General features: G+C 38.3%; 2 protein-coding genes across 6 annotated transcripts in view; one reads left to right on the top strand and one right to left on the bottom strand.

Annotated features, from left to right (window-relative positions):
• tn (tripartite motif containing protein thin) overlaps window positions 1–23849 on the bottom strand; it is a 169632-nt gene that overhangs the window by 18675 nt on the left and 127108 nt on the right. For all 4 annotated transcript variants that reach the window (XM_067348645.1, XM_067348635.1, XM_067348642.1 and 1 more), the window contains 8 exons: window positions 21809–21990; window positions 20639–20872; window positions 15079–15428; window positions 13467–13742; window positions 7107–7428; window positions 4034–4275; window positions 3199–3479; window positions 972–1272 (listed from right to left, as the gene is read on the bottom strand). In XM_067348645.1, the coding sequence (XP_067204746.1) occupies window positions 972–1272; window positions 3199–3479; window positions 4034–4275; window positions 7107–7428; window positions 13467–13742; window positions 15079–15428; window positions 20639–20872; window positions 21809–21988 (2186 nt within the window). In that variant the 5' untranslated portion in view covers window positions 21989–21990. The remainder of the gene's footprint in view (window positions 1–971; window positions 1273–3198; window positions 3480–4033; window positions 4276–7106; window positions 7429–13466; window positions 13743–15078; window positions 15429–20638; window positions 20873–21808; window positions 21991–23849) is intronic.
• Window positions 16088–23849, top strand: part of LOC136997763 (Golgi-associated plant pathogenesis-related protein 1-like) — a 52682-nt gene continuing 44920 nt past the window's right edge. The window contains exons 1-4 of one of the 2 annotated variants that reach the window (XM_067348983.1): window positions 16091–16334; window positions 16404–16497; window positions 16682–16836; window positions 17175–17388. In XM_067348983.1, the coding sequence (XP_067205084.1) occupies window positions 16324–16334; window positions 16404–16497; window positions 16682–16836; window positions 17175–17388 (474 nt within the window). In that variant the 5' untranslated portion in view covers window positions 16091–16323. Of the gene's footprint in view, window positions 16498–16681; window positions 16837–17174; window positions 17389–23849 lie in introns of both variants that reach the window. The other variant, XM_067348979.1, reaches the window with a different exon arrangement.

Genomic DNA, 23849 nt, shown 5'->3' with positions numbered 1-23849 from the left:
ATTCTTTTACAAAAGCCGGTGGGAGTCGCGGCCAGAGAGCACTTAGCCGCTCTCTCTCTCTCTCCTTAATCTCCCAACATTCCTCGTTTTCTTAGGCCACAGTTTCGAGCGAGGAGAATCGCGATTGTCGAGGAAAAGCTCATTTCAAAATTCAACGCGAGTGAATGCGGTTCGTTGATAACTTCCGACTGCGGCGAGGGAGAGAACGTCGAGCATTGCGTGTTTGCAATGCTGCCAGTCTCGTAACGAGCGCAAATAAACATGGAAACGCACGGATGAAAGCTTTGCGATAGCTTGCGAGCAGCGAATGCGTAAAAGTGAACAACACCGGATTCTTTTAATGATTGAAAGTTACGAGAATAATGAGAAGAAGAACATGATTGCCTCAGAGCTTAATAACCGTATGTACTTGAATCTCTATTATCGAACTCGAGCATCGAAGAAGACGAAGAATAATAAGAACAAATTATACAAATAAAAAATTTTTAATAGAAAAACCTTCAATAGCAAATGTTATATTCTTGTTGTCATGATAGGCATAATTTTTGTAAAAACGTCTGAATAATTTTGTCTCTGTATTTTTAATTGTTTATTGATTTTTTAAAATTATCACTGTGAATAATTTCTCCATCCATATTTAATAACATTATGAATTAGTGGACGTTTGAATTGAAATTAACCATCAACTGCTGTGATTAAATGTTTATAATTATATAATATCAGCTCAAATCCGATAAATAAATAAAGTTATTTTTCATGTTAACGAGTTGAAAAGCAGCATAAATTCAACTTTTTTTATTTATAATCGATAGGAAACATAATCACACGTTAAATTCTTATTATGTAAAATTTTGAAGACAGTTTTCAAAGTATATTTTTCTTGAAATTAAAATAAGTATCATTGGCAGTGAACAGTTGAGCCTCTCTCGAAAGATCTATCTTTAGAATTTAAAAATACATATATTACTTGCCTGGTGGAAGGCGAATCTTCTTTGCTTCCTCTTCTAGCTTCTGCGCTGCGAGCGAGCAAGGGCCCGATGTCGGTGCGCGCCATAGCAGACTCATTTCTCTGACGATCTTGGGAAGTGGCGGAAGTTGCGGACGGGGTAGCGTTGGACGGATGAGCGTCCGTTTCCGACTCCTCGGTGTCCGATTCCGTTTCCTCAGAAGAACTGCTTGTCTCTTCGTCATCGTCCTCTTCCTCTTCCTTCTTCTTTGTGGCTGGTTCCTCACGCGGAGTCTGAATTGGCGGTGGAGGAGCTGCACGATTACCTGAGAAACATAAAATGTAAGTGTCAATACAGCTTTGCATATATTTATTTTCTCATTTCGCAAAATCAAATAAAGTAATTTAAAATTACGTCTACATTTTTCAATTCATCATCCTTAATCGTTTTCTAACAAGAGGCGCAACAAGATGTCGAATGCGACAAGAATCTATAATAATATACTTTCAAAAATTTGTCTTTGTGTCGTTCGGAATTATTCCGCATTTCGCGAGAAAATTGTACGATAGCTTCAAGGAAATATCGCAGTGTCGTGCTGAGAGAAACAGTCACGGACAAAGGAAACGGTGACAGACAAGGTGTTGAGGACTTGTCGCGGTGCATAGAAATGCGCGTTTGTGCAATATCACGTGTAGGAATGGGGGGGGGGGGGGGGTCTTTCGCCGGAACCGTCTACGTGTTCGCGGTTGACGGAAACACGATGAGAAAGCGGACCGATCATATCGATCGGCGGTGATATGGCGGTTGGAAACGGGGGGGTAGGCGACGCGGATATCGCCGTCCGCGTGTCTCGCCGACGGCGAAACACGTCACCTCCGACTTAACACGCGCGCGGGCTTCAGCGGAGATGGTTGACGGCAGCAGGACGTGGCGTTCGGAAAAGCGGACCGACCACGTTAACTAAGAGCGCTGGATGGATAATGCAATTACCGAGCCGCGCACGTTCTGCCGCGCCGCTGTGCTCGCCGTTCACAGTGCCAATTTCAGCTTTCGAATCTTGAAGTATCGCTCGCACGCTCGGCTCGGCGTCACCGTCGCATTTGCGAATTGCAACGTTGTACCGCGGTCGCAGCGATGCTCGGCATAGTTGTATTTTACGCACTCCCTTCGCATACGAGATTAGAGCCGTTGTAATGGACATGCGAGCATTCGCGATTGAACATGGAATGCCTTTTACACTGAACGCGACGTTCACTTGTCACTTCCGTAAATGGTCGAATACTTCTCTTAAATTTCTTTTGAAATTGAATTTTTTATTAGAACAAATATTCACATATTAAATATTTAACTCATTAAATAAAAATATTAAGAAATCATTCAAACAACATAATACTTTTTATAGTTCAGTGTTGAAACAGTAATTTTCTAAAAATGCTTCGTTTAAAATATCTAAATTTTTAATAGTGTGTTTGTAGAGGATTCGATATCACATTTTTGAAGAAGGAAAAAGTTTTCCGTTAAATTAAGTCTGCGGAATTAAAAGCGAAAGGTTAAACGCAAATTTGTCCGTACATCCAATTTACGCGAGGATGCTCGACGGGGTGCTGTGAAGTACAATAGGTACGCTAGACGGGATTGGCGTGCGAAGCGAGCAGAGACGTGCTTTCGATTCTCTTCGCGTAAACAATAGGTAATAGGCGCACATAGGTCGCCGGAAATTGGGACGTACTGCGAATGGAGCAGCTTCTAACTGCGAGCGCTATAAAAGGGTTCTAATCTTCGATTACTATCCGTTGTGCATTGTTCCTTATGATTCCCTGTGACATGTACGCGGTGGCAAATTGTATGCGCAAGCGGCACTATTTTATACCGGTACTGATTGATAGTACATGCATCCATTAAATGACAATAATTTCCCTTTTCGGAGAGAAAATCCTTTTGGTGGAGCAATTTTTAGTAGAGAAAGCCACAGTTAAATATAAGAGTTTTATCATTGATTTCGTTATGTTAATAACAACAAATTTTCTTTTTCTACGTTTATAATAAAGTTTATAAATATTGTTGTGTCAACAAGTTATCAATATCGAAAAGAATGAAAATTTCTCAACTAAATAAAATATCGGAACATTTCTATCGCAATAAAAAATTTCATTATTTTTTAGAACGTCATATACAATTTATATTAATTTTCAACTTTGCTGTATTGTCTGTTTCAAGAGCGCCGAGTCTTAAAAATTACATTAATAATTACCTGCGCCTAAAAAACGGCTCTGAAACGGTGCTCTGGATGTCGGCGCGGTGGTATTCGACGACTCCTTAACTGCAGTGGTGATTGCAGTCGGCCCCGACGAGATGGTGGTCGTCGTGCTGGTCGGAGGCGCTCTTGACAAGTATTTCTGCTTCATCTCCTCGGTTGTAAACGGCGCACCCGTGCTGCGTATTCCCGATCCGGCCGAGCTCTCGGAGCCGGTGCTCGAGTCCGACGAGGCACTCCTGGCCGCAGGGGGAGCGTGAGTTTCCGCCGAAGTTCTCCTGCGCGAGAAACGTTATTACAAACAAGTACGTTAATAACGGAAGCGAGAGAGAAGAGCGGAAGAGGGAGGGGGAGAGAGAGAGAGTGCTCGAACCAAGTTACTTGTTTACCCCGTAACAACGTCGCGCCGTGAACTCCTCGCCTAAGTCCGATATGAACGCGAATGCTGCTAGCCGGCTCGCAAATCTCGCGGTTACCACTGGCGTGATTAATATCTGCGTGAGCAAGCACGCCTTCGGTCTTGCGTCCCTTCGGGGACCGTGCCGGTTTCTCATCTTGATTCCGGAGTTGAGGGAAATCTCAAGTTTCACTGAGAGACTTCCCTCCATCATTGTCGTCTTTATTTCTCAAGCGCGGTTTCAATGTGCGACGTTTCGAGTTTCATTTGTAAATTGAAAAGTTATTGCATCATCTCGCTTGTTTAATATTCAGCTGTTACGCGACTACGCATTTCGCAGATTATGATTAATCTCTCGCAAAACTCCTTTCGTCGTATCAGCATCTCGCTAGATTTATACGTCAGCTTTTGCAATAAAGTCTGACCAGTTTTTACCTGGCGATAGCCGGTCTGCGGACCGGCTGCTCCTCCGGTTCCCGCTCCGGAAGCTCCCTCGTCGGCGGCGGATGTACGGGAGCGGGCGTCGACGTCGGCTGCCTCTCCTCCACCGTCTCGGTGAAGGGGGTTGTGGTGGCGGCGGTCGCCGCCGCGCTCTTGTTCTGCTTCTTGATTCTGGAGATCTCGTCGTCCTCGCTGGTCTGCCTCGCCACCGCTGTCGGTAGCTTTCTCACCTGTACCTGCGTAATCAGAAAATTATTCATGGCAACAAAGGCTGCAAGCGTGTGCCGCCGCGATCGCGCGCAATTCGGTCTCGCCCGTCTCGCCCCCCCGCAATCTCCAATCTAATCGGCATTTCCCCTTAAGCCGAGGGAGTATTTTACGATCAGAAGTGTCTCTGTTCGCGCCAGCCGTTCGTTCGCGTCGCGCGCGATTTATTGGAACCGCGCGATCCGCACGTGCATTTAAATGCAACGTTATGGGGTGTGCGCGCGCGCGCGCGCGCGCGACGTGTGCGACAGGTGGCGAATACGTGGATCGGCGCGGCAATTATAGAATGTGATCTCCCGCGCTCGCGAGTACGTAGCGACGTGTGCGAGCAGGTGTGCGTAATACGGGATTAAGTGGATGGCGTAATGACGAAACGTAATAAAAAGTGTAAAATCATTGTATTGTTATCTCACTCGTAGGATTTCATACAAAATACAATATTCGTGAAAGCGTATATATATATATATATATTACTCTCTCCCTCTCTCGCTATTGTCTACGCCCTAACTAACTATATACACACGCATTGTTAGCTATCTACCGGTATGTAAAATCATAGAAAATTAACGCTACACAATTTGTGTAATGATTGGCACTTTGTCGGATGCATTCGTAGAAATGACACTCATTCGTATACTTAATAGTACTCGATATAAATCATCATAGACAAAGGTAACGGTCCTCATCACATGTACGAGCTAATGTTTGCGTTTGTACGTGTTCATTGAGCTTTTTAACACCAGCCGCTATCATCCGAACAATGGGATGCGCGACATCGAACAAATTTCGTTCGTTGCACTGGCCGTCAGCATGGAGAGTTCGTGCCCATCCGTTTATTTCTCCTGCCATATTAAGGGATTCCTTGCGCAAAAGTGCGGAGGTATCACTGTCAAAAATAAATACGATGTCGTCAAATTCACGATCCCCGTGCTCACTCGTGTTCTTAATTAATTAGTTTCATAATTTATTTATTATTCACTATTAGCTCTCTCGCGATCAAAATTAATTAATCAAATAACGTTTTATTCACTCGCTATTAGCTCGCGATCGAGATTAATTAATTAATTCAATAATTAATTAATCATTAGCTCGTAATCAATTGCAAAAAAATTCAAGACTCGCGTTATTCAGTATAATAACATTGAACTCGAAATTTTCTCATTATTTTTGTTTTTACACACACATAGACAGAGAAATGTGTAGAAAATTATACCAACAAATACTTCTTTGCTACGTAAAGTCGTTAATGTTATTTGAATATCTTGTGTTTGCGTATTTTCAAACCTTATCAAATTCGAATCTACTACAATAACTCGCTTGCTGAGCTTTTCGTAAAAATACATGCAAGGATGATTTCACAGCGTTAATTGATTAAACTGGCGACTATAAATTGTCTGTATCATCGACGTCTAGCCCGTTTAAATATTGATGCGACGCGGCAACGTACGCCCCAGCGTGGCATATCGATAAGCAGGAAGAATGGTGATTAAATTCACTGATACGCCTCTGCGGGATGTACATTTTTCGTGTGCGAAAAAATTTTTGCCGGCCAGTAGGTCCGCATATAAATGCCGGACGATTTCACAATCGTCCAATTCAATCAACTGAGCTCTCTCCGTGCTGCATCAACATTTAAAATATGAACGTCGAGGGAGGAAAACAAATGGGTCAATGGTGAAACCATGTGCTACATCGGCAAAAAAAAAACACGGCTGTCTAGTCGGGAATTGTTTGTCGATTAATACGGTCCCGTTGATGTGAATAAATTTTTATAAAGTTATCGCGCTATCACACGTAACGGCAATACATCAACAACATTGTCGTTTATAACAATAATCACATTTATGTATTCTATATTTTTTTGGTGTAACTTTGCAAGGATTTCACGAACATCGAAATAATGGCATTTTGTTGGGGACAGTTATGTTTCTAGTACAGAATTTATTATAACGGCGAATATTTATGGAAATTGAAACAGGTAGAAGGCGAAAGATCAATATAAGACTTGACCTTAAAAGGGCTTATACGAAGGACTACAAAAAAAGATTCTACGAAGGACTAAAAAAGGTCCCTTATATAGGATATAAAAATGTATTCCGTATACATATGAAAAATGTGTCTGAATTACGCTTTTCAGCCTATACTAAATTTTTATCCAACGGCTATACATATCCATTTATGCATCGAGCATAAATTTATTTTGTCTTTTATTTCAATATCGAGATTGCTTTGAGCTTTTCAAACAAAATTGTTATTTATACTATTATAAATATTTGTACTATTATCAATATTGTTAAAAGTAATTGATGTATTAAATGTATTCGACAAATAATTAAATATTTATCATAAAAATAGAGAGAAATATGTAGAACATGTACTTACCAAGCAATGTACAGCAATTACATTATACTCAAACTCTCATTAACGAACCACCGTATTAAATGTGATTTATGCAAAATCAGCAAAATTATTTCTTCGATTGCAATTAAGCAGCAATTAATTCTTCTTCACCGTTTAATAAATTTTAAATCAATATTCCTTTTTTTTTGCAATTATCGCAATCCGAGTATTTTCAGAACAATGTATTATGCGCCATTAAATACCTTCAAGTTAATGAAATGTCCACAGCTAAGACAGATCGAGTTTTCAATTTGTAAAATCGACCTCAAAGTATAAAGTCGCATTTATACGTTTATAAATTTTGATCATAAATTATGAATTTAATATGTATATTCGATCCGTCCTAGTTTCGAAGGCGTCACACATGTACGCAAGATTTTCAGAAACATGCTGGTCTCACCTGAGGTTTAGGTATCTGGGGCTGTTGCGTGGTTTGACTCGCCGGGTCCTCTTTCTTCCTCTTGCCGGCTCGCTCGCACTCCTGCAGCTTCTTCATGACTCGAGGCGAGTCGGTCAGACGAAATATACCGGACAGAGGACCGCGCGCAGCGTCCTCGGTGTCCAGAACGCGCTCTCGCAGGCCGGACGACTCCTGCGGCGTCGACGTGAATCTCACCGTCGATCTGGAATCGCCGTCGGAGTCATCGCCGTCCCGATGTCGCATAAATCGACTCCTGTATCTTAACTTGTTCCTAGGCACCTCGTATTCCGGCGCATCATACCTTGACACACAGCAGCGACATCGATCAATTCGAATATTCAGAGACTCGCATAAATCTGAATAATCATTTCTCCAATTCATTGCGGTACCAACTACTCGTTTCCGACAATGGTTTTAATTGCATGCAAGCAAAGTAAATAATTCTATACATTTTATCGCGCAAAAAGAAAATTACAATTACTAATTATCAATTTATTTACAGTAGAATAATTCGAAACTCATGAAGCTCCAGAATTATTCACCAGAGTTTAATTAATTTTTAACAGAAATTGTTTAGTTAACATGTTGACAATAAATACAAAAATTTCTTATAAATCTTATTAATTGTTCCATTTTATTTCATATTATAAATGTGAGTACGCAATCTCTTTTGGGTATCCCTAATAAAAAATAAAGAAAAAGCACTCTTTATAAAACGGAAATGAATGGCGATGATGTTTATTGTTAATGGATTGTATAACAATTAGAACGCAACAGAATTTAATTCTTATGTGTGCCGATTCGATTTTGCTTATTGATATTAATTGTACGAGTGCTCGTTGAACAGTAAACAGAGGCGAGCGGGAGATTCAGCATATTTGACTGGTAGCAAAAAACGTTTCAGAGGTATAAACTCATTTCAACAATATTTGGCTTCAACAAAAACTGAATAAAAATGTATACATTTATCTCACGCAGTCAGAATATAAATATAAAGTAAACAAAATTATTTATAACGGCGAGAAAAGAACCAATATATTATTCTAAGGTGGATATACGATTGTAATGTAAGTAGACAGACATTGTCGAGTCAGACATTGCTAAGGCGCCAAGTATGAACTTGTATCGTGTAAATATAAAATAGATGTTTCTCCCTAAAGACGAATAACAACTTATCACTCTCGCGAGCAGTTCTCGCAAGAACGCGTGTCTCTGATATATGTCACTTGAAATTATGACAAGGGGCCAATGACAAGCCCTAGCTACGCTGGAGCACGACCTGCTTTATAGTCAGATTATCTCAGTTCGATTCGAGAGGACGTTCCGAGGGATTGTCGGTGACAGGGCGAAATGATATTAGAGCATCTCCATTTTCTCTCTCTACCCCCATATCATCTTCTCCGATATTCCCCCTCAGAGTGCGCTGATAGAAAACACCAAATTTTCGCCTTGCCTTTTCACCGGAATGCCGTTAACAACAGCGCTACGTGTTCTACTCTCGTTGCAAGAAAAAAGTTTGGTAAATATTTTAAGAATGCAAATTTAATAACAAATGTCAAAGTGCACTTTCAACAACAGTGCCATATTTCCTGATAGCAGAAAAAAAATATACGGGTAATTTTTTAATAATGCAGGTTTAATAATAAATATCAAAACATGCTTTCAACAACAGTAATCATAATTCATAACAACGCATATTTAATATTAAAGAACTGCAAATTGCAAATTAAAATTTGAATTGGATGTTTGTTGAGTAAAATTAAAAATTTCAAAAATTATAATAATATTAAAATACATGTACAATGAATGTTTCTATCAATTTTAGAAAAAAAACTTTTAAAAATATAAGATTAATTATTTATATTAAATAATACATTTTAGTTTAACAAAAAATTTCTTTCTTTGTTATAAATATAAACATCGCATAGTTTGAAATTGTAAAAATGGAATGTGCTGTTTTCTCTTTTTGTGTGTATGTGTGTGTGTGTGTGTGTGGACAGTAAGTCCTATAGAAATGACGTGCGGCTTACTAATCGATTTACGAGAATTGCGCTATACGCGCGACGAAAAATCGAAACCAAAAAAATAGAATCGGATAGACGGACGAAATCTATTCTTATTCAACGAGAACGGTTTTTGTCGAAAACCGCGGGAAAATCTGAATATGCGTCAGTTTTTTTAATCAAAATCGGCTTGAAGCGTCAGCAATCCGTCGGAGGAATTGCAATATCGCGTTCCACGAAATCCTCTGCTAAAAGTAACCTTGTTCACCCTTGTAGGGTTGCAATAAAATCCGTCTGAAGCGGATGGTCGAAGATAAATAATTAGACGCAAGCTTTGAGAGTTGACCGCTTTCAGATCCAAGAAGGGATGCTGTTATTAAAAAAGTTAATATCTTGCATTTTCAAGTGAAAGCCTTAAGAATCCATCGGCGAAAAATACTTAATCCTTAAAATATTAATTGTTTCTATAATGATATCATATTGCGAATATAAAACGCGATAAAACATTCTATTATTCTTTAACTATTATTTACAGTACTTTCTGTAACTTAGAATAAAAAAATGTTACATATATCTCTATAAGTTAACTTATAGAGATATATGTAACATAAATTATAATTATACATAAATTTTTAATAATTATTAAAAATTTATGTATTAAATAAGTAACAAATTCTTATTATTTTGGTAAGACTAAATAAAAATTATGTTTATGACATAATTTCAAAACTCCTCTCGATGATATGTATATTTTTTAATCGACAGCAATTTAAAAATGTGTGGAGATAAAACACATATTATGCAAATAGAATTTCTTCATTTTTTGTAATGCAGCTATCTGCATTTACACTGTTTACAATATTATAAAATATTATCGATTTTACGAGCATTTGACCATTTGACCATTTAGCTATATTTCCGTGATACGGTATCAGGCGCCGTCACGCTCCAAAACGTTGGCAAGAACACGCGCCAGGAATTGCAATGGCGATGACATGCATTTGTATATTTCGGCTTTTCACGCCGCGCAAAAAAAGAGGACGAATGGCACGCTCGCTTTTCAGGGTGTATTGTGAAAAAAGCACGAATAATGGAATTTTCGCTCGGATATCACAAGGCAAGTGTCACAAATAAACCACAACATGCGCACGTTTCGCACAGTGGAGATGCATCGGGATGCATTTACATTTCTGCGATATCTGATGCGAGCGCGACCGACAAATTGATGAGGCCTCCACATGACAAATAATTGTATTTTCTCCAATACTCGTATATATAAAACGATCACGATCGTCGTAATTATGTAACAGACGGATGGACGGGCGGCCGCGATTCCCGCATGTGAAGTAGGTCTTTGCGACTCCCCTGTTAATTAGTAAAAAGTACGTGCTTGCGCGTACCTAAAGTGTTTAATTTACATTTTGACGAGGCCGCTTAATAAAACGGCCCGACGGAAGGCGCTAACGACTAGCATTGCATGAAACAGACAGTAATTAAACCTGACGTGCCTATTCCGGGCAGAAGGTATCTTTGAGTTGGAATAGAAGCGAAAAGAGCAAGAGAGAGAGAGAGAGAGAGAGAGAGAGAGAGAGAGAGAAAAGAAAAAAATGAGAGAACGTCAAAACGTATTTATAATTTATACCTAATAAAACATGTGCAATATTTTCGATAAATGTACAATTTCTGCGAAAATGTTTTAAAATTACGAAGTAAAATGTAATTTTTATAATAGATTATAAATTTCCAATGTTACAGATATGAAAGGACTTAGTACACTGAAACGCGTGAGCTTCATGATCATTTCAATGCATTTTAAGAGGTGGATATTAATCGCAGCGCGCATATTAAAATGCTTTTACATACGGCTGTCGATTGAAATTATCATTTTATGTATACTAAAAATGTACTCCGCATTAAATATTCCGTTCAAATGTAATAATTAAAATGCAATATTTTTCCCTACGTTGCAACTACATCATTAAAATTGCAATAGTCGCAAATGATACTTTTGTATGGAAGTGTCATTTAATATCATGAGATTTTTATATAATAATACGAAAATTGAAGCTTGAAAAATAATTATGCGCGAAGAATAATGCGAAATTATGGCTGGTTTATGCTTCGGTCTTAATCTTAATCTTAGTCTTAGTCTTAACTTAATCTTAAGGACTCGTTTATGCTTCCCTGGAAATTCGGACTACGCATGTGCAAATGTAACAAAACCTAACCTAACCTAACCACAAATTGTAATAGATCCCGATGTTGCAAATTATAGTGAATGTTAAAATGAATCGTCAGCGGCAAAAAACTTTAATGTTTGGAATGGCACTTTTGTTATCAAGTGCCTATGCAGCATGTGTATTATTAAGAAATTAAAAAAAAAATAAAAGAAAACCACGGAGATACGCTGTTCGGCCACTGAATCGAAAAAGACACAAAACTGGTCATTTCTTTTCTTTAATGAAAGATATGCTGAATACGATCAGGAACAATTTTTTAAATATACATGGATCGAAAACCATTATTTCGCGCGGTTTCGTGCTGCGTCGGACGTCAGACTTACCTCATTGGCCCGGCCTTAGGACATTAGGGACTAAAGTTAAAAGATGGGATCTTTCCAAGATTAAGATTAAGACTAAGATTAAGACTAGGGAAGTATAAACGCCCTTATGGCATTCTACGTTATCAACTCTTAAGATTAAGATTAAGACCGAAGCATAAACCGGCCATTAAATCCGAGCCGGATCAACCTGTTCGATGAAAATTACCAAAACTATCCAGGAAAAGTGCTGATCTTACAATTCGATTAATCCGATTGCCTTAATAATATAAATATGTATTTCCTAGATTGCGGAAAATAGGCACGTACCAATCATCGTCGTGCGTCGATGTGATGGCATACTTGCGCCGTTTATTATCTGCTACGTCAGCGCTCGGAATTAGTTGCACATTTCGGGCCAATTTAAGAGACGACGCCTCCTGTCCCCCCACTACCGCCCGGCCGCTGGCGGTCGAGCCGCCGATAGCTCTGACGCAGGAGCGTTTTCTATAAGAAATAGGCTCGGTTGTTGAGGCACCTCTCAAAAAATAGTAATATTTTCTTTGCTACATAAATAATGTTTATTTTCATTAATAATTAAATATATATATTATGTATTAATAAAAATAAACATTATTTATGTAGTGAAGAAAATGTTACGATTTCCTGAGAGATGCCTAAACAATCCAGCCTATTTCTAATATAAAACGCTCCTGAACCAGAGCTATCGGCGGCTCGGCCGCCAGCGGCCGGGCGGTAGTGGAGGGACAGGAGGCGTCGTCTCCAGAATCGGCCCGAAATGTGCAACTAATTCCGAGCGCTGTGCTATGTGAATAGAATATTAATACGTTTCCATTATCTATCGCCTCGCGCAGCAAGAAGCGACGGTCCTCGCGTTACGGTTCAATCTGTTACGCTTTCATATTCAGTAAACAATAAAATATCTCTCCTCTCTTTCTCTCTCTCATCCGCGTAAGTACTCTCACTTAACCTTTCCCATTTCATAAGAAATGTATTCGTTGCGCGAGGGTGACTGTTGGCCGCGCGATCGTACAAGCCGCAAATTATTCACAGTCATCTCACGTACGCGGGCGCGCTCGTCTCGTAAATAAGACTGCGAATTTTCGCGGCGGCTGATTTATCGTTTCGAAAACAGACTGAATCTTGCCGCCATAAATTAAAGAGCGGCGCTCGATCTCGGGTCGTCCAGCGGTCCAAGGACGCTTCTTATCCCTGTCGACTGTCTTGCGGTTTTTAACCGGCTCCCAGAGTCCGGGGTAAATTGATCTCATTGATAAATAGCGGAAGAAATAGTTTCGCCGTCTGGACATTTTTCTAAACGAATCAAGTTGCCGTTGATCGGGAAGTCGATTTATATAAAGCTCTCCACGAAAGAAATTTCATTCCGCATCGAGCGATTTGTCTTTTTTACATCATTCAAAACCGATGCTCCGAATTCTTCAAATTCAATGAAGTGTATGACAAATATTACTTCGAGAAAACTTCGGACCATTTCGTGGATCGATGTTACCGATATATTACCGGGGAAACATAAAAGTGTTTCGCGGTGAGCGAAAAATAGTGTGGAAGATATGATTAGAAATAAATAAACTTACCCCGCATTATTTTGATCGATCAGTGCTGAGAACAGATACGAATAATACGGCGAAATTTAATTGATACTCGTCGTAACGAGCAAACAGCTTACAATATTAAGGCACTGATGTGGAAGTAATTGATACTTATACAGATAATACTCCGGTACTTGGAGCAAGGGACGTATGAAATGATACTTACTCATACTCGGGAACGTATCGATTCCTGGCAAGCCGTTCCTCCTCTTGCTGCCTGTACTGCGAGGCCAGACGATGATCGCTCTTGCTTCTCATGAGGCCGGGCGAACCTCCGGGTGGAGCTAAACTGCTGGAGCTTCCTAGCAATCCACCGCTTCCGCTTTCCGGTTTAATGTTCAATTCGCCATAACCTGCCACGTGAAGGACAAGCTGATTCGGATCGTGCGCCATCACGAAGCGGACTCGCCGGCTGTAATCCCCGGCCTCGTATTCGAAGTTCCTACGAAGGACAATCGCTCGGCTTTATTCGAGGTACGACGAGGGGCTCGCTAATCGCATAAAGCAAATCTTACAGATGTAATAATAGCGCGGATAACAAAGTAAAATTGATAAAGTTATAATACAAGTCGAAATCTAATAATATGATTTTCGCCCACTATTTTATTGTACTATTAATTCGAAATCGAAACACTTTGTTAATATCAAGCGTGCGGCATTTCAATTTCAAAGGAGCATTTTTTTACCCTTACACGTGTCGATAAATGGAGAAACTGAAATTGCATTATTAACGGCATCGTCTGCACGATGCCGGGTGTATCTACTCGGCTGAGCTAGAATTTCGGCACGGCGGCGCGAGTTGCGGTTCCATTTAAATAATATACCGGAAAGAATTACGGTCGCAACTTCGCGTCCTGATTTAGTATACGTGAAATTTCTGCAGGACCGTAACGCGAGCTTTTAAAATTCATTGTAGCGTTATTCGAAATGTTAATTGCTAATGAAGCATATTATCTTGCCAGGATATTACGATTTTACAGCCATTTTCACGAGATTGGTTTACGCGCCCTTCGATACTTTGTCGTTACTTAACGCAATTATTATGCTTGAGTTAATGAGCGTATAATTTTGTTATGCGGCGCGATTTGCGTCTGTAATTTATGGCAGATTTTGCGCGTATTACATATTTCATAATGACGTGTGTGGTAACATTGAACGTTAATTACATTACGAAACTAACGCAGGATTTCCGCTGCATTCACAATACTATTAACACAAATCTCTACAGAAATTCGTGTCGTTAATGTCAATATCGATGTATTTATATTTGACAGCATTAAAATTATGATCAACTTTTTCGTTATTGCTCTAGAAATTTTCGATTGCGTATTACAGTTGAAAAGTATCTAAGAGATTAATAATGTTTCAATAACTATATTTTATAAATAAGAAATATTTAACTGTGTATAAATTTTGCTCGATAGTCAACACAAAATTGCAGTTTTATTTTATTTTTTTTTATTTAAACACAATTTCGGTAAGCAATTTCGTCGAAGAGAAAATAGTTGTGATGATTTTTGAAAATAACGTAGGCGCTATTAAATTTATCAAAAATAGGATTCAATCGATGAAAAGCGTTGACGAGATCCGAAAATAAAATAAAATAGCTCGCGAGAGACAAGGCCGTTTAATTTTACGATTTTTTCCCACGTCGTAAAAAAAGAGAAGCCGCAAATAGCGGATAATAAATCGCGTAAGGATCGCACGCGTGGATCCTGGCCGTGAACGGCCAGTTTAACGAGCGGCCAAAAAAGAAGGGAGATTATGTGGCGACAAACCTGATAAATTCCACCGTACGCAGGAAGAGCTCCTTTGTGTCCAGGAGCTCGGCGTCGTCCCAAGGTACGTTTTCATTTATGTGCGCCTCCGCCAAATCGCAGTTGCTCTGGATATTTGCGATTTCCAATTCGAGATTCTCTTTGAGCTGAATGAGGCCTCTGAGCTCGCTGCCGAGGTATCGATCGACCTCGTTACGCAGATGTTCCGTGCGGTCTTTCAAAGCCTTGCTCAGCCTCCGATAAATCTCGTCCACCTCTTCGGCCACCGAGGCGCAGTTTGTTTGCAGGCCCAACGTGTTTTTCTCCACCAAGGCCAACGCGTCCTGCAGCCTGTGTAGACCCCGGCGCACCTGCGAAACAGAGTCAAGCGGCTCGAGTTTGACAAACCGGAAATGTAATTCCGCGCTAAGCCTAAGCGCACCCACCATATCGCAACGGCAATATCGATTATGCAAATGGCAAGTGGGCGTAGATAAACACGTCCAATTATCGCTGTTATTAATGTAAATCTAATCACATTATTAATGCCAATTTAGCCGAAAATTTTGGATAGAAAATGCGGAAAGAAAATACGATGAAAAATGAGAGTACAATGTATCATACGCATCCTACGTGTTTAAAATTTTGGATTTATGTATGAGAAAAGCTTGCGTTGCGGACATCTTTCTTAGAGACGGGCAAACGCACTGATGGTTATAGTTAGATTTTATTATAGTTACACTATAACTGTCTTGGCCTAGATATAGAGACCTGAATGAACGCGACGCGAATCCAGTTAGAGCAATAAACAGCTTGAACGTATAAATATCATAGTACGAGACTCTAAACCTTGCAGCTTTCCGTTAGATTTTACATTCTAGCATCATATTTTCATATGTACATATATATGTAAGTCAAATATAATTATATAGATCCGGTATCATCAGCATAGGTCAACGCTGACCCAAATTAATTAAATCTCCCTCTGCAAATAGAATTATAATCTAGAAGAAATTCATTAATGTATTCTGGCTGTAATAAAAAGAGTAAAGTGTGCTGAGAGAGGTGAAGCGTTTTTATGTGTTTCGCGGTTGTTTCAAGTCAATGAGTCATTTTTTACGGAAAATCACTATGTAACCTAAAACATGAAAGTTAAAACACGTATACATAATTTTTCATTCGAATCTTTCACCAATTCACTGTAAAAAATCATGTATCTAAAATAGTAATCTGAAGTGACATTCTTTAGATTCAAATTATCGAAAAATGAAGCCGATGTATGATTTCTCATAATATTTGTTAATGTTACACATTTATGGCGTAAACAATATTTGCTCTGTATACAGCGAGGATCCATCAAAATTCATAGAAGACATCCTGAAGGTGCACAATGAATATCGAGCTATTCACGGTTCACCGCTGTTGCGAATAGATGAGAAGGTGGGTTGTCGCCGTTTTATCTGCTGTGAATTGTTAGTTCAAGAATTCTACGGAATCCGCGGCTCACGGATTCAGCACGTTTATAATTTATATATTTTGCGATAAATATATGAACAATGCGCTAAGAGAAAAAAAGACAGTTATTGTATTCCACATAATGTACCGTCTATATTTAAAATTGTAGTTGAACGAGCGTGCTCAGCAGTTGGCGAAGAGCTTATCGAAAAAGAGAGAAGAAGAAGTATTCGAGGAAGCTATACCGTACGGCGAGAATATATACGTTAGTTTTGCCAGAGATCTAAATTGGAAAATGCAGCCCGAAGAGCCGGTGCAATATTGGTTAGAATTTTATGCAACAGATATTGACACGTAGATGGAAAGTAAAACAGAAACCACATGGCATTAAGTCGTTATAATATACGTACACAATAATAAACAACGACAATCCGCGGGAAAAATATGATAGAGAAAAAACATTAACAGGAGAAAGCTGTGTGTTGTGCAATTATTTTACTTACTGAAAATTTCTCATTTTATAAAATTTTTAAATAAAAATTAACGATTAATATTTCTCTGGTGAAAATATCCTTAAAAAAATTATTCCTTGTCAAAGTGTTAAAAGGCCAGAATTGCTTTGTTTCCGAGATATTTGATTCATTCGTTGTATCGGTATGCAGGTACGAAGAGAGCAGGTATTACAATTACGACGCACCACGACCGAGAAATGTGAAGCACGTGCGTAATTTCACTCAATTGGTATGGAAAGACTCGAAATTAATGGGTAGTGCCATTGTCACTGATTCGAGTGGAAAGGTTTATCTCGTGTGCAGCTACGATCCGGCCGCAAATATCGATGGCAACTTCCAACGTAACGTAGCGCCGCCCAGAGAAGTAAGAATTAGTAAAAACTTTTTCGACAATAAATTTTACCAAACAATAAATATCAATTCAAACACGCGTGTACAATATATAACATGATAAACTTAAAAATTGTCATGATAATTATCAAAAGAAGCAAAACGAACACGGCAAGAGAACATAACCATGATTTAAATATTTTTATATTATATTTTTATTTGATATATTATAACTTATATTATGCACGCGATGTTATTTACAAGTTTCTAATACTGCTGAATATTGTGTATCGACTTTCGTTGCGCGTTCTGGGACATGGAGGAAAAAATTTGTGTATAAATTGAATATCATTATATCCCTTTTGGTTGCGCCGTATGATAGGAGGAGCGAAATCGTGCTCGGTTTACAGAATGAGAATCCGGGGAATCGTAGGGGGTTTTATTATTCTGCCGAGAGTCCGAGAAAAATGCCATGGAACATAAATGCAGTCACTGAGAGTATCACGGTGCATTAGCATCGTAATTTCTTATGCCGCGGTAAAGCCGAGACGCAACGAGGTGATTTTACCACGTGCTTTCGAACATTTATTTCACCTTTCAACAAGGCCGCTTTCACACTTCCCGAAACGCGGAGAGACGTTGTTTTTAAGCAAAATTTTACAGCCTGTCAAGCGGCGCTGAAATTTGATTGCATAAATCGATTAAATTGCGAACGATTAAAATAAACAAATCAAATTTTTTGACCAGCAAATTGCGCGCGTGAGACGAGAGCACGTATGCGAGAATTTGTTGCTCTCTCGCAGCGGTAATCGATGAAATTTCCCAAAGGAAATTGCAGAATAGAAATTGTATTAATAGCTTGAATCATATATGGTTTTGGAGGAAGAATTATTTGATACAGAAATACTTTTAGGCGGAAAATTATTTGATACGAAAACACGCAGTGTGTGTAGAATAAACTATCCTCAAAATATCCGATGTATTGTGCGAGCGGTGAACGCAATTTTACGAAGTGTTATTCTGTAAATGGAACATTACGCGAGTCTTTTTCAAATTGATTAAATCGAGTACTATTAAAATAAATCAAACGAGCTTTTTAAAAGAGGATTATTTTACACGTTATTTCCGCGAAATAAATGAGTCCCAGTTTGTTTCCTATGCGAATTTGGAAATAATTATTCTTTATCGCTTTTTATGTCACGAGACACGCACATTTTTACGATATTCAGTGATATTTGTTAAATCGATGGCAATTAAAATTAATTAAAGCTGGTCATTTTACGCAGTTCGCAGTGTACTTATTTTGCCGCGTAAATTTCCAAGTGCAATCGCGTGTCCACACGATAATGAGATTCGGCGCGCTATAGCAGCAGACGGCGCGGCTGAAAGCCTCGCGACACGGAAATTCGGTTGTTAACTAATTAATTAGGGCCGGTAAAATTCCCAACGCGCCGCGCCGAGCTCACTGATTTATTAGTCGCTTTTGAAAAGATTCACGGCGTCGGAATTTTGCTCATTAACTAATTAGATCATGTACAAGCGGGCGCGGAAATGCGGCACACGAATGGCTGCGTAAAAAGTATGAAACTTGCACTTTTTTCTGTGTTTCTTCTCTGTAACAGTAAATAAATTTGTGTAATTAAAAATCGGGAAGCCGACGTGCCAGGCGTCCTAGATTTCTGCCTTTCATCTACGTATTCTATGACCAATTTGCAGGCAATTCCTTTCTTTAGGAAAAATTTAATTACGCGGCAGTTAGTGTAATTTTTTTAATATTCAACATCGAAATGCTTCTTTTTCGGGGCAGAATTTGTAATTAAAATTTTGTCAAACAAAAGTAGATATATATTTAATACATTTTTAATTTAAAATAACCGAGAAGACATTTTCGCAAAAGATAAAACACATGAGCTCTTTCATAATGCTTCTTTGTTATCTGCGTTATTCTATCAACTATCGCATTCGAATTGCGCTGAATAGCCGAGAGATGAAATGAAATATGAATGGCGATCGGCATTGATTCCCGGTCGAATGGGAAAAGCGAGCGCCGGCACATATTTCAGGCACGCGCACGCAATTCCCGCGGCGCAAAAGGAAGACAGATTCGACACAGTCGTGTTAACAACTTTGATCGCCGAGCCGCGTTCGCGATTTTGCACGACTTACACGCGCAATCCTGCTTGTCGATACGTGATCTTAGTATCTCTGGACTGTCTCAAAAACGATCCAACCTCGAAGTTTATTCCGCTCGGAAATAGACGTGATTCATCGAAGTACTTCTGGCGACATACGGCGGACTCGCGTGATTCATTTTGTTCGATGCATTCAATCTGTCTTACAAAACTCTTCGTATAAAGCATCGTAATCCTGACGATAAGTTTTTCCGACGACAAGACGATTACAGCTTTCTTCTTTGATTTGATTAAATGATAATTTTGAAAAGTAATATAATTCCATTTCGATCAAATTTAAAAGAATTCTTAAGATTATTGTTCAATTGACTGTATTGTACAAACGATATTTTGACTTGTAAAATATTTAAAATCAAAATTTGTGCAATTCTGCGCAATTTTGCAATTCACTGGAATGTAAGTTTGTCGAATCTTCTTATTTAATTATTGATCTAGAATCTCATCTCGCGCTTAATCGATATTCATGTCGCGTTATCGGCGGATTCAACTAATAGCTTCATATTGCACGCCTGCACGTTTCGTGGAACATGAAAAATCTAGGATGCAATCCTGTTTCAACGTACGTTCCTATCGTGCACGGTTAATTGCAATGCGCGAAGTTGCGCGGCAATAAATTTTCCGTCAGGACGCCGAAGGGCACAACGTAACGAATTTAAAGTACATCCCGATACACCGGGATGCCGTAACACAACACAGTTTCCCCTTTCCTAAACACGTTATAACGTCTACTGGCAAGCCAAAGAGAAAATTAGTTATGCAACGGGTTAAATTGGTTTCCGCGATCGGTAGCGAAATTTCTCGCACCAAGCTTGCTTATTGAATATAAGATGTGAAAACTTGATTGATATCCGCATTTATTCGCCTGCACACACATTGGAAATCGTACAATTCACTTTTCACAATGCACACGGTCGCTGCATTAACTGCGATTCGCGTGATGTCGATTATCCGGTAATTGTCTAATTAATTAATTTTTCCGACAACTCAATTTCTCATTTTGAATTGCAATTCGATTTTTTATTATCGCTTTCTTAGTTTTCTTTTTGCGATTTTTCAAATTTGTAATTATGTAAAACATCTTAAATACTGTACCTGGGAGTTGATGCGCGCAATTTCACGCCTCAAAATATCCATGTGCGCATCCTTGCACTCGGGGCAGCACTTCTTCTCGCAGTGGACGCATAACGAGCAGTAGCTCTTCTCGGAGCAAACGCCACAGCGTTCCATGGTCTGGCCGCTGGTCGGGTCCGGCAATTCCCCCGTGATCTCGATATGCAATTCCAGGAATCGTTGCAGTGTCACGTTGGTCGGAAAAGCTTGCACGCCCTACAAATACCCGCGTATATATGATCAGCTCGATTAACGTTCGTAATGTACCGAGTACGCCGCTTATTAATGAACCGGAATCGCTGCAATGCGCGAATAATAGTGCGAATTAATTATACAGCGCACGTTTGACATTCCTTTATCATCCATTATCTGAATGGATGTATTCTTTGAATGTAATGTATATTAACTGTCGTCACTATGGAACGCGTTATTATCGCTTAACAATCCGACATGTTTTCAATATTTTTCGATTTCCTCTCAAAACACAGCCGGACAATTTGTTATGCGATGACAGCGGCCGAAAACATTTTCGAATTCCGGCGCTGCTTGATGTCGATTATTCCGAAAAAAACAGATCAGCCGAATTGTTCGAAGACAGCTCGAAGCTCGAGAATACACTCGGTTTAACGAGAGTCCTCTCCTGTGTTTGAATCATTGAATAAAGATGAGCTTACACGTAGCTCCACGTCGTTCGACGTGCACAGGAAAACATTTAGGTAGCTGGCGCGGTAAAATATGGAGCAATTTTTTTGCTGTTCTCATTATTACCCGGCTGTACCGCAAACATATCAAAGAAATAAACGTGATAAGACGGCACATAATTGCCGGCGAACCGCGCGGTTTCACGACAAACGACTTGCGACAGCTGTGCGTAAATGCGTTCCATATATTGTATCTATATTTCGCGCGAGAAGAAGTTATTTTCACGAGAAGTTGTTTTCCGTTAAATATACATTTATTTCTCATTAAAAATGTGAAAGATATTTTTAACTTAATGTGCGATTATATTCGGATCGAGAGATAATTAATATCTAAATGCTTCATGACATTTTTTTGAAATTATCTTAAATATTTTAAACAATTTGTATTGCGCTATTATGTTTGAAAAAGGTAGAAATCGATTTAGAGTAGTAGAAGTCGATGGCGACTTACTTGATACGGTATACGGTGTTCGGCCCGGCATTCTGGACATTTGACCTGTCGACGAACATAATCGACGAGGCCGTCCATGCACGGCTCCATGCAAAAGCTGTGTTGACATGGTAAGAGCTTCGGATTTCTGTATCGGTCCAGGCATATTGCGCAAGTTAGCAGCTGCTCGAACTGCTCCATGCCTATAAAAAAAGAAAACGCATTCTCCATTTTTCTGTTTTATTGTTATGTTCATCATAAAACAGAACAAGTTATCTGATCTCTTTATACTCGATTCTTTAACAATGTCTTTTTTTATATATTTTTTTTAGTATTAACATATAAATATTTTCCTACGTATAATAAAAATATAAAAAATTTAATATAAATATGTAATAAGTCATTTTGGATAAAAAATTATTAAATACAATAAACTTTTCTTTTTTAAATTTATTTCTTTTATTTCAATTTTTTTATAATTCTACGTTCTATTTATAGTCTTAGAAATATATTTAAATATATTTAAATTAATATTCTAAATATATGTATATTTAAATATATATAAATTATATTCTATTTTATTAAATAGGAAACAAATAATAATCTTATATTTCATAGAAAGTCCAACGTGTGCCAAAAGAAGCGGTGACAAACATTTAATGTATATTCTTTTTTAATGTGTCTCAATATCTTGCGTCATTCAAACTATCGTCATAGTTAATAAATAGATGTGAAATGTCGACTCCAGCGGTCATCAAGTTTCAAGTTTGAACACTGCCAAAATCTTATTCATACAGCCACGTGTTAAGTCATTAAAGAAACAACAGTTGGCGTTTGCTTGGATAGTGTTCTTGCATCAATCTTATGATTAAATCGATATTTATACATTCATAATAAATAGTTCATACTAGAACTAGTAAAACAATACATAATTTGTACCAGAAGCTACAAAAAAAGCGAAAAAGCAGAGAATATTGATATACATAATATTTTTATCAATTTTGTAAGAGAAAAAACGAAACATAAAACACATAACATAACAAAAATAATAATTTTCATGAAGTGAACGAGAGAATCGGTACAGCGAATTAAATATTAACGTAAAAATCTTTTAAAGAAAAGTATCAGGATTTGTTTCTATTTAAAACGGTAGGATAAACGGTGTGAAATTAAACGATATAATAAATCTCAATTCCCCGAAATCAGCTATCCCGTCCAAGACATATTGTCCCTTCTTCCCTATATATTTACCGGTCGGAAACAACTAAATTATGTCTCCGTGTTTTCTGATATAATTTCTCGAGCCTTTGTCTTCGGCTTTCGTTCGTTTACTTGATCCAGCGATTTACATTTACATTTTCATCGATATATACATGTATTCGATCAGCCAAATCCCTCGTTCGAACTAACGTGTTTCCGACTACAATTTTAAATACTATCAGTTAAAAATTACTTTATTAATAACGAGATCCGACCAATCTACATACTATAAATTTTATTTGAATAATTAATTCATCACACTAATGAGCAATTGAGCATATAATTAAATGACGAAATCCACGTTTTAACTCTCGTAATCAGAAAAATTTCGCGATTTTTTTTTTTAAAGACAAACGTAATGTATACCGCGAATGCCAAGACAATGTCAAGATCTTCGCGGAGTCATTGCACTTCTATTTTAAGACACGATGTATCATAGGAGTAAATTTGGTAGTAAAGAGATAGGTGAACGCAAAGGGCAATCTTCTAAACTTATTGCGCTGCAAATAATTAAACTCGTACTTTTTTCCTTGTAATTGTGGATGACAGTCGAATGCATAGCTGATCAAGTTTTTCCGCATAATTTCAGAGCATCTTATTTCAATTTTGTCAGATTGCTAGCAATATTTTATTTCAGCGCAAAAACTTTTGATGATCTTTTTCAATGTTTGATGGATAAAAATAAAAATTACAGAACTAGATAATTATAAAAATTATATTTTAGATATTTATTTTAGTAAAATTTTTCTCATTATAACTTAATTCAATCAAAATTATAATGAATTGTATAATTAAACTACGA

The sequence above is a fragment of the Linepithema humile genome, chromosome 1, assembly GCF_040581485.1.
Source record: "Linepithema humile isolate Giens D197 chromosome 1, Lhum_UNIL_v1.0, whole genome shotgun sequence".
In the NCBI taxonomy this organism is placed as follows: domain Eukaryota; kingdom Metazoa; phylum Arthropoda; class Insecta; order Hymenoptera; family Formicidae; genus Linepithema; species Linepithema humile.
This window is presented reverse-complemented; position numbering and strand designations above follow the sequence as displayed.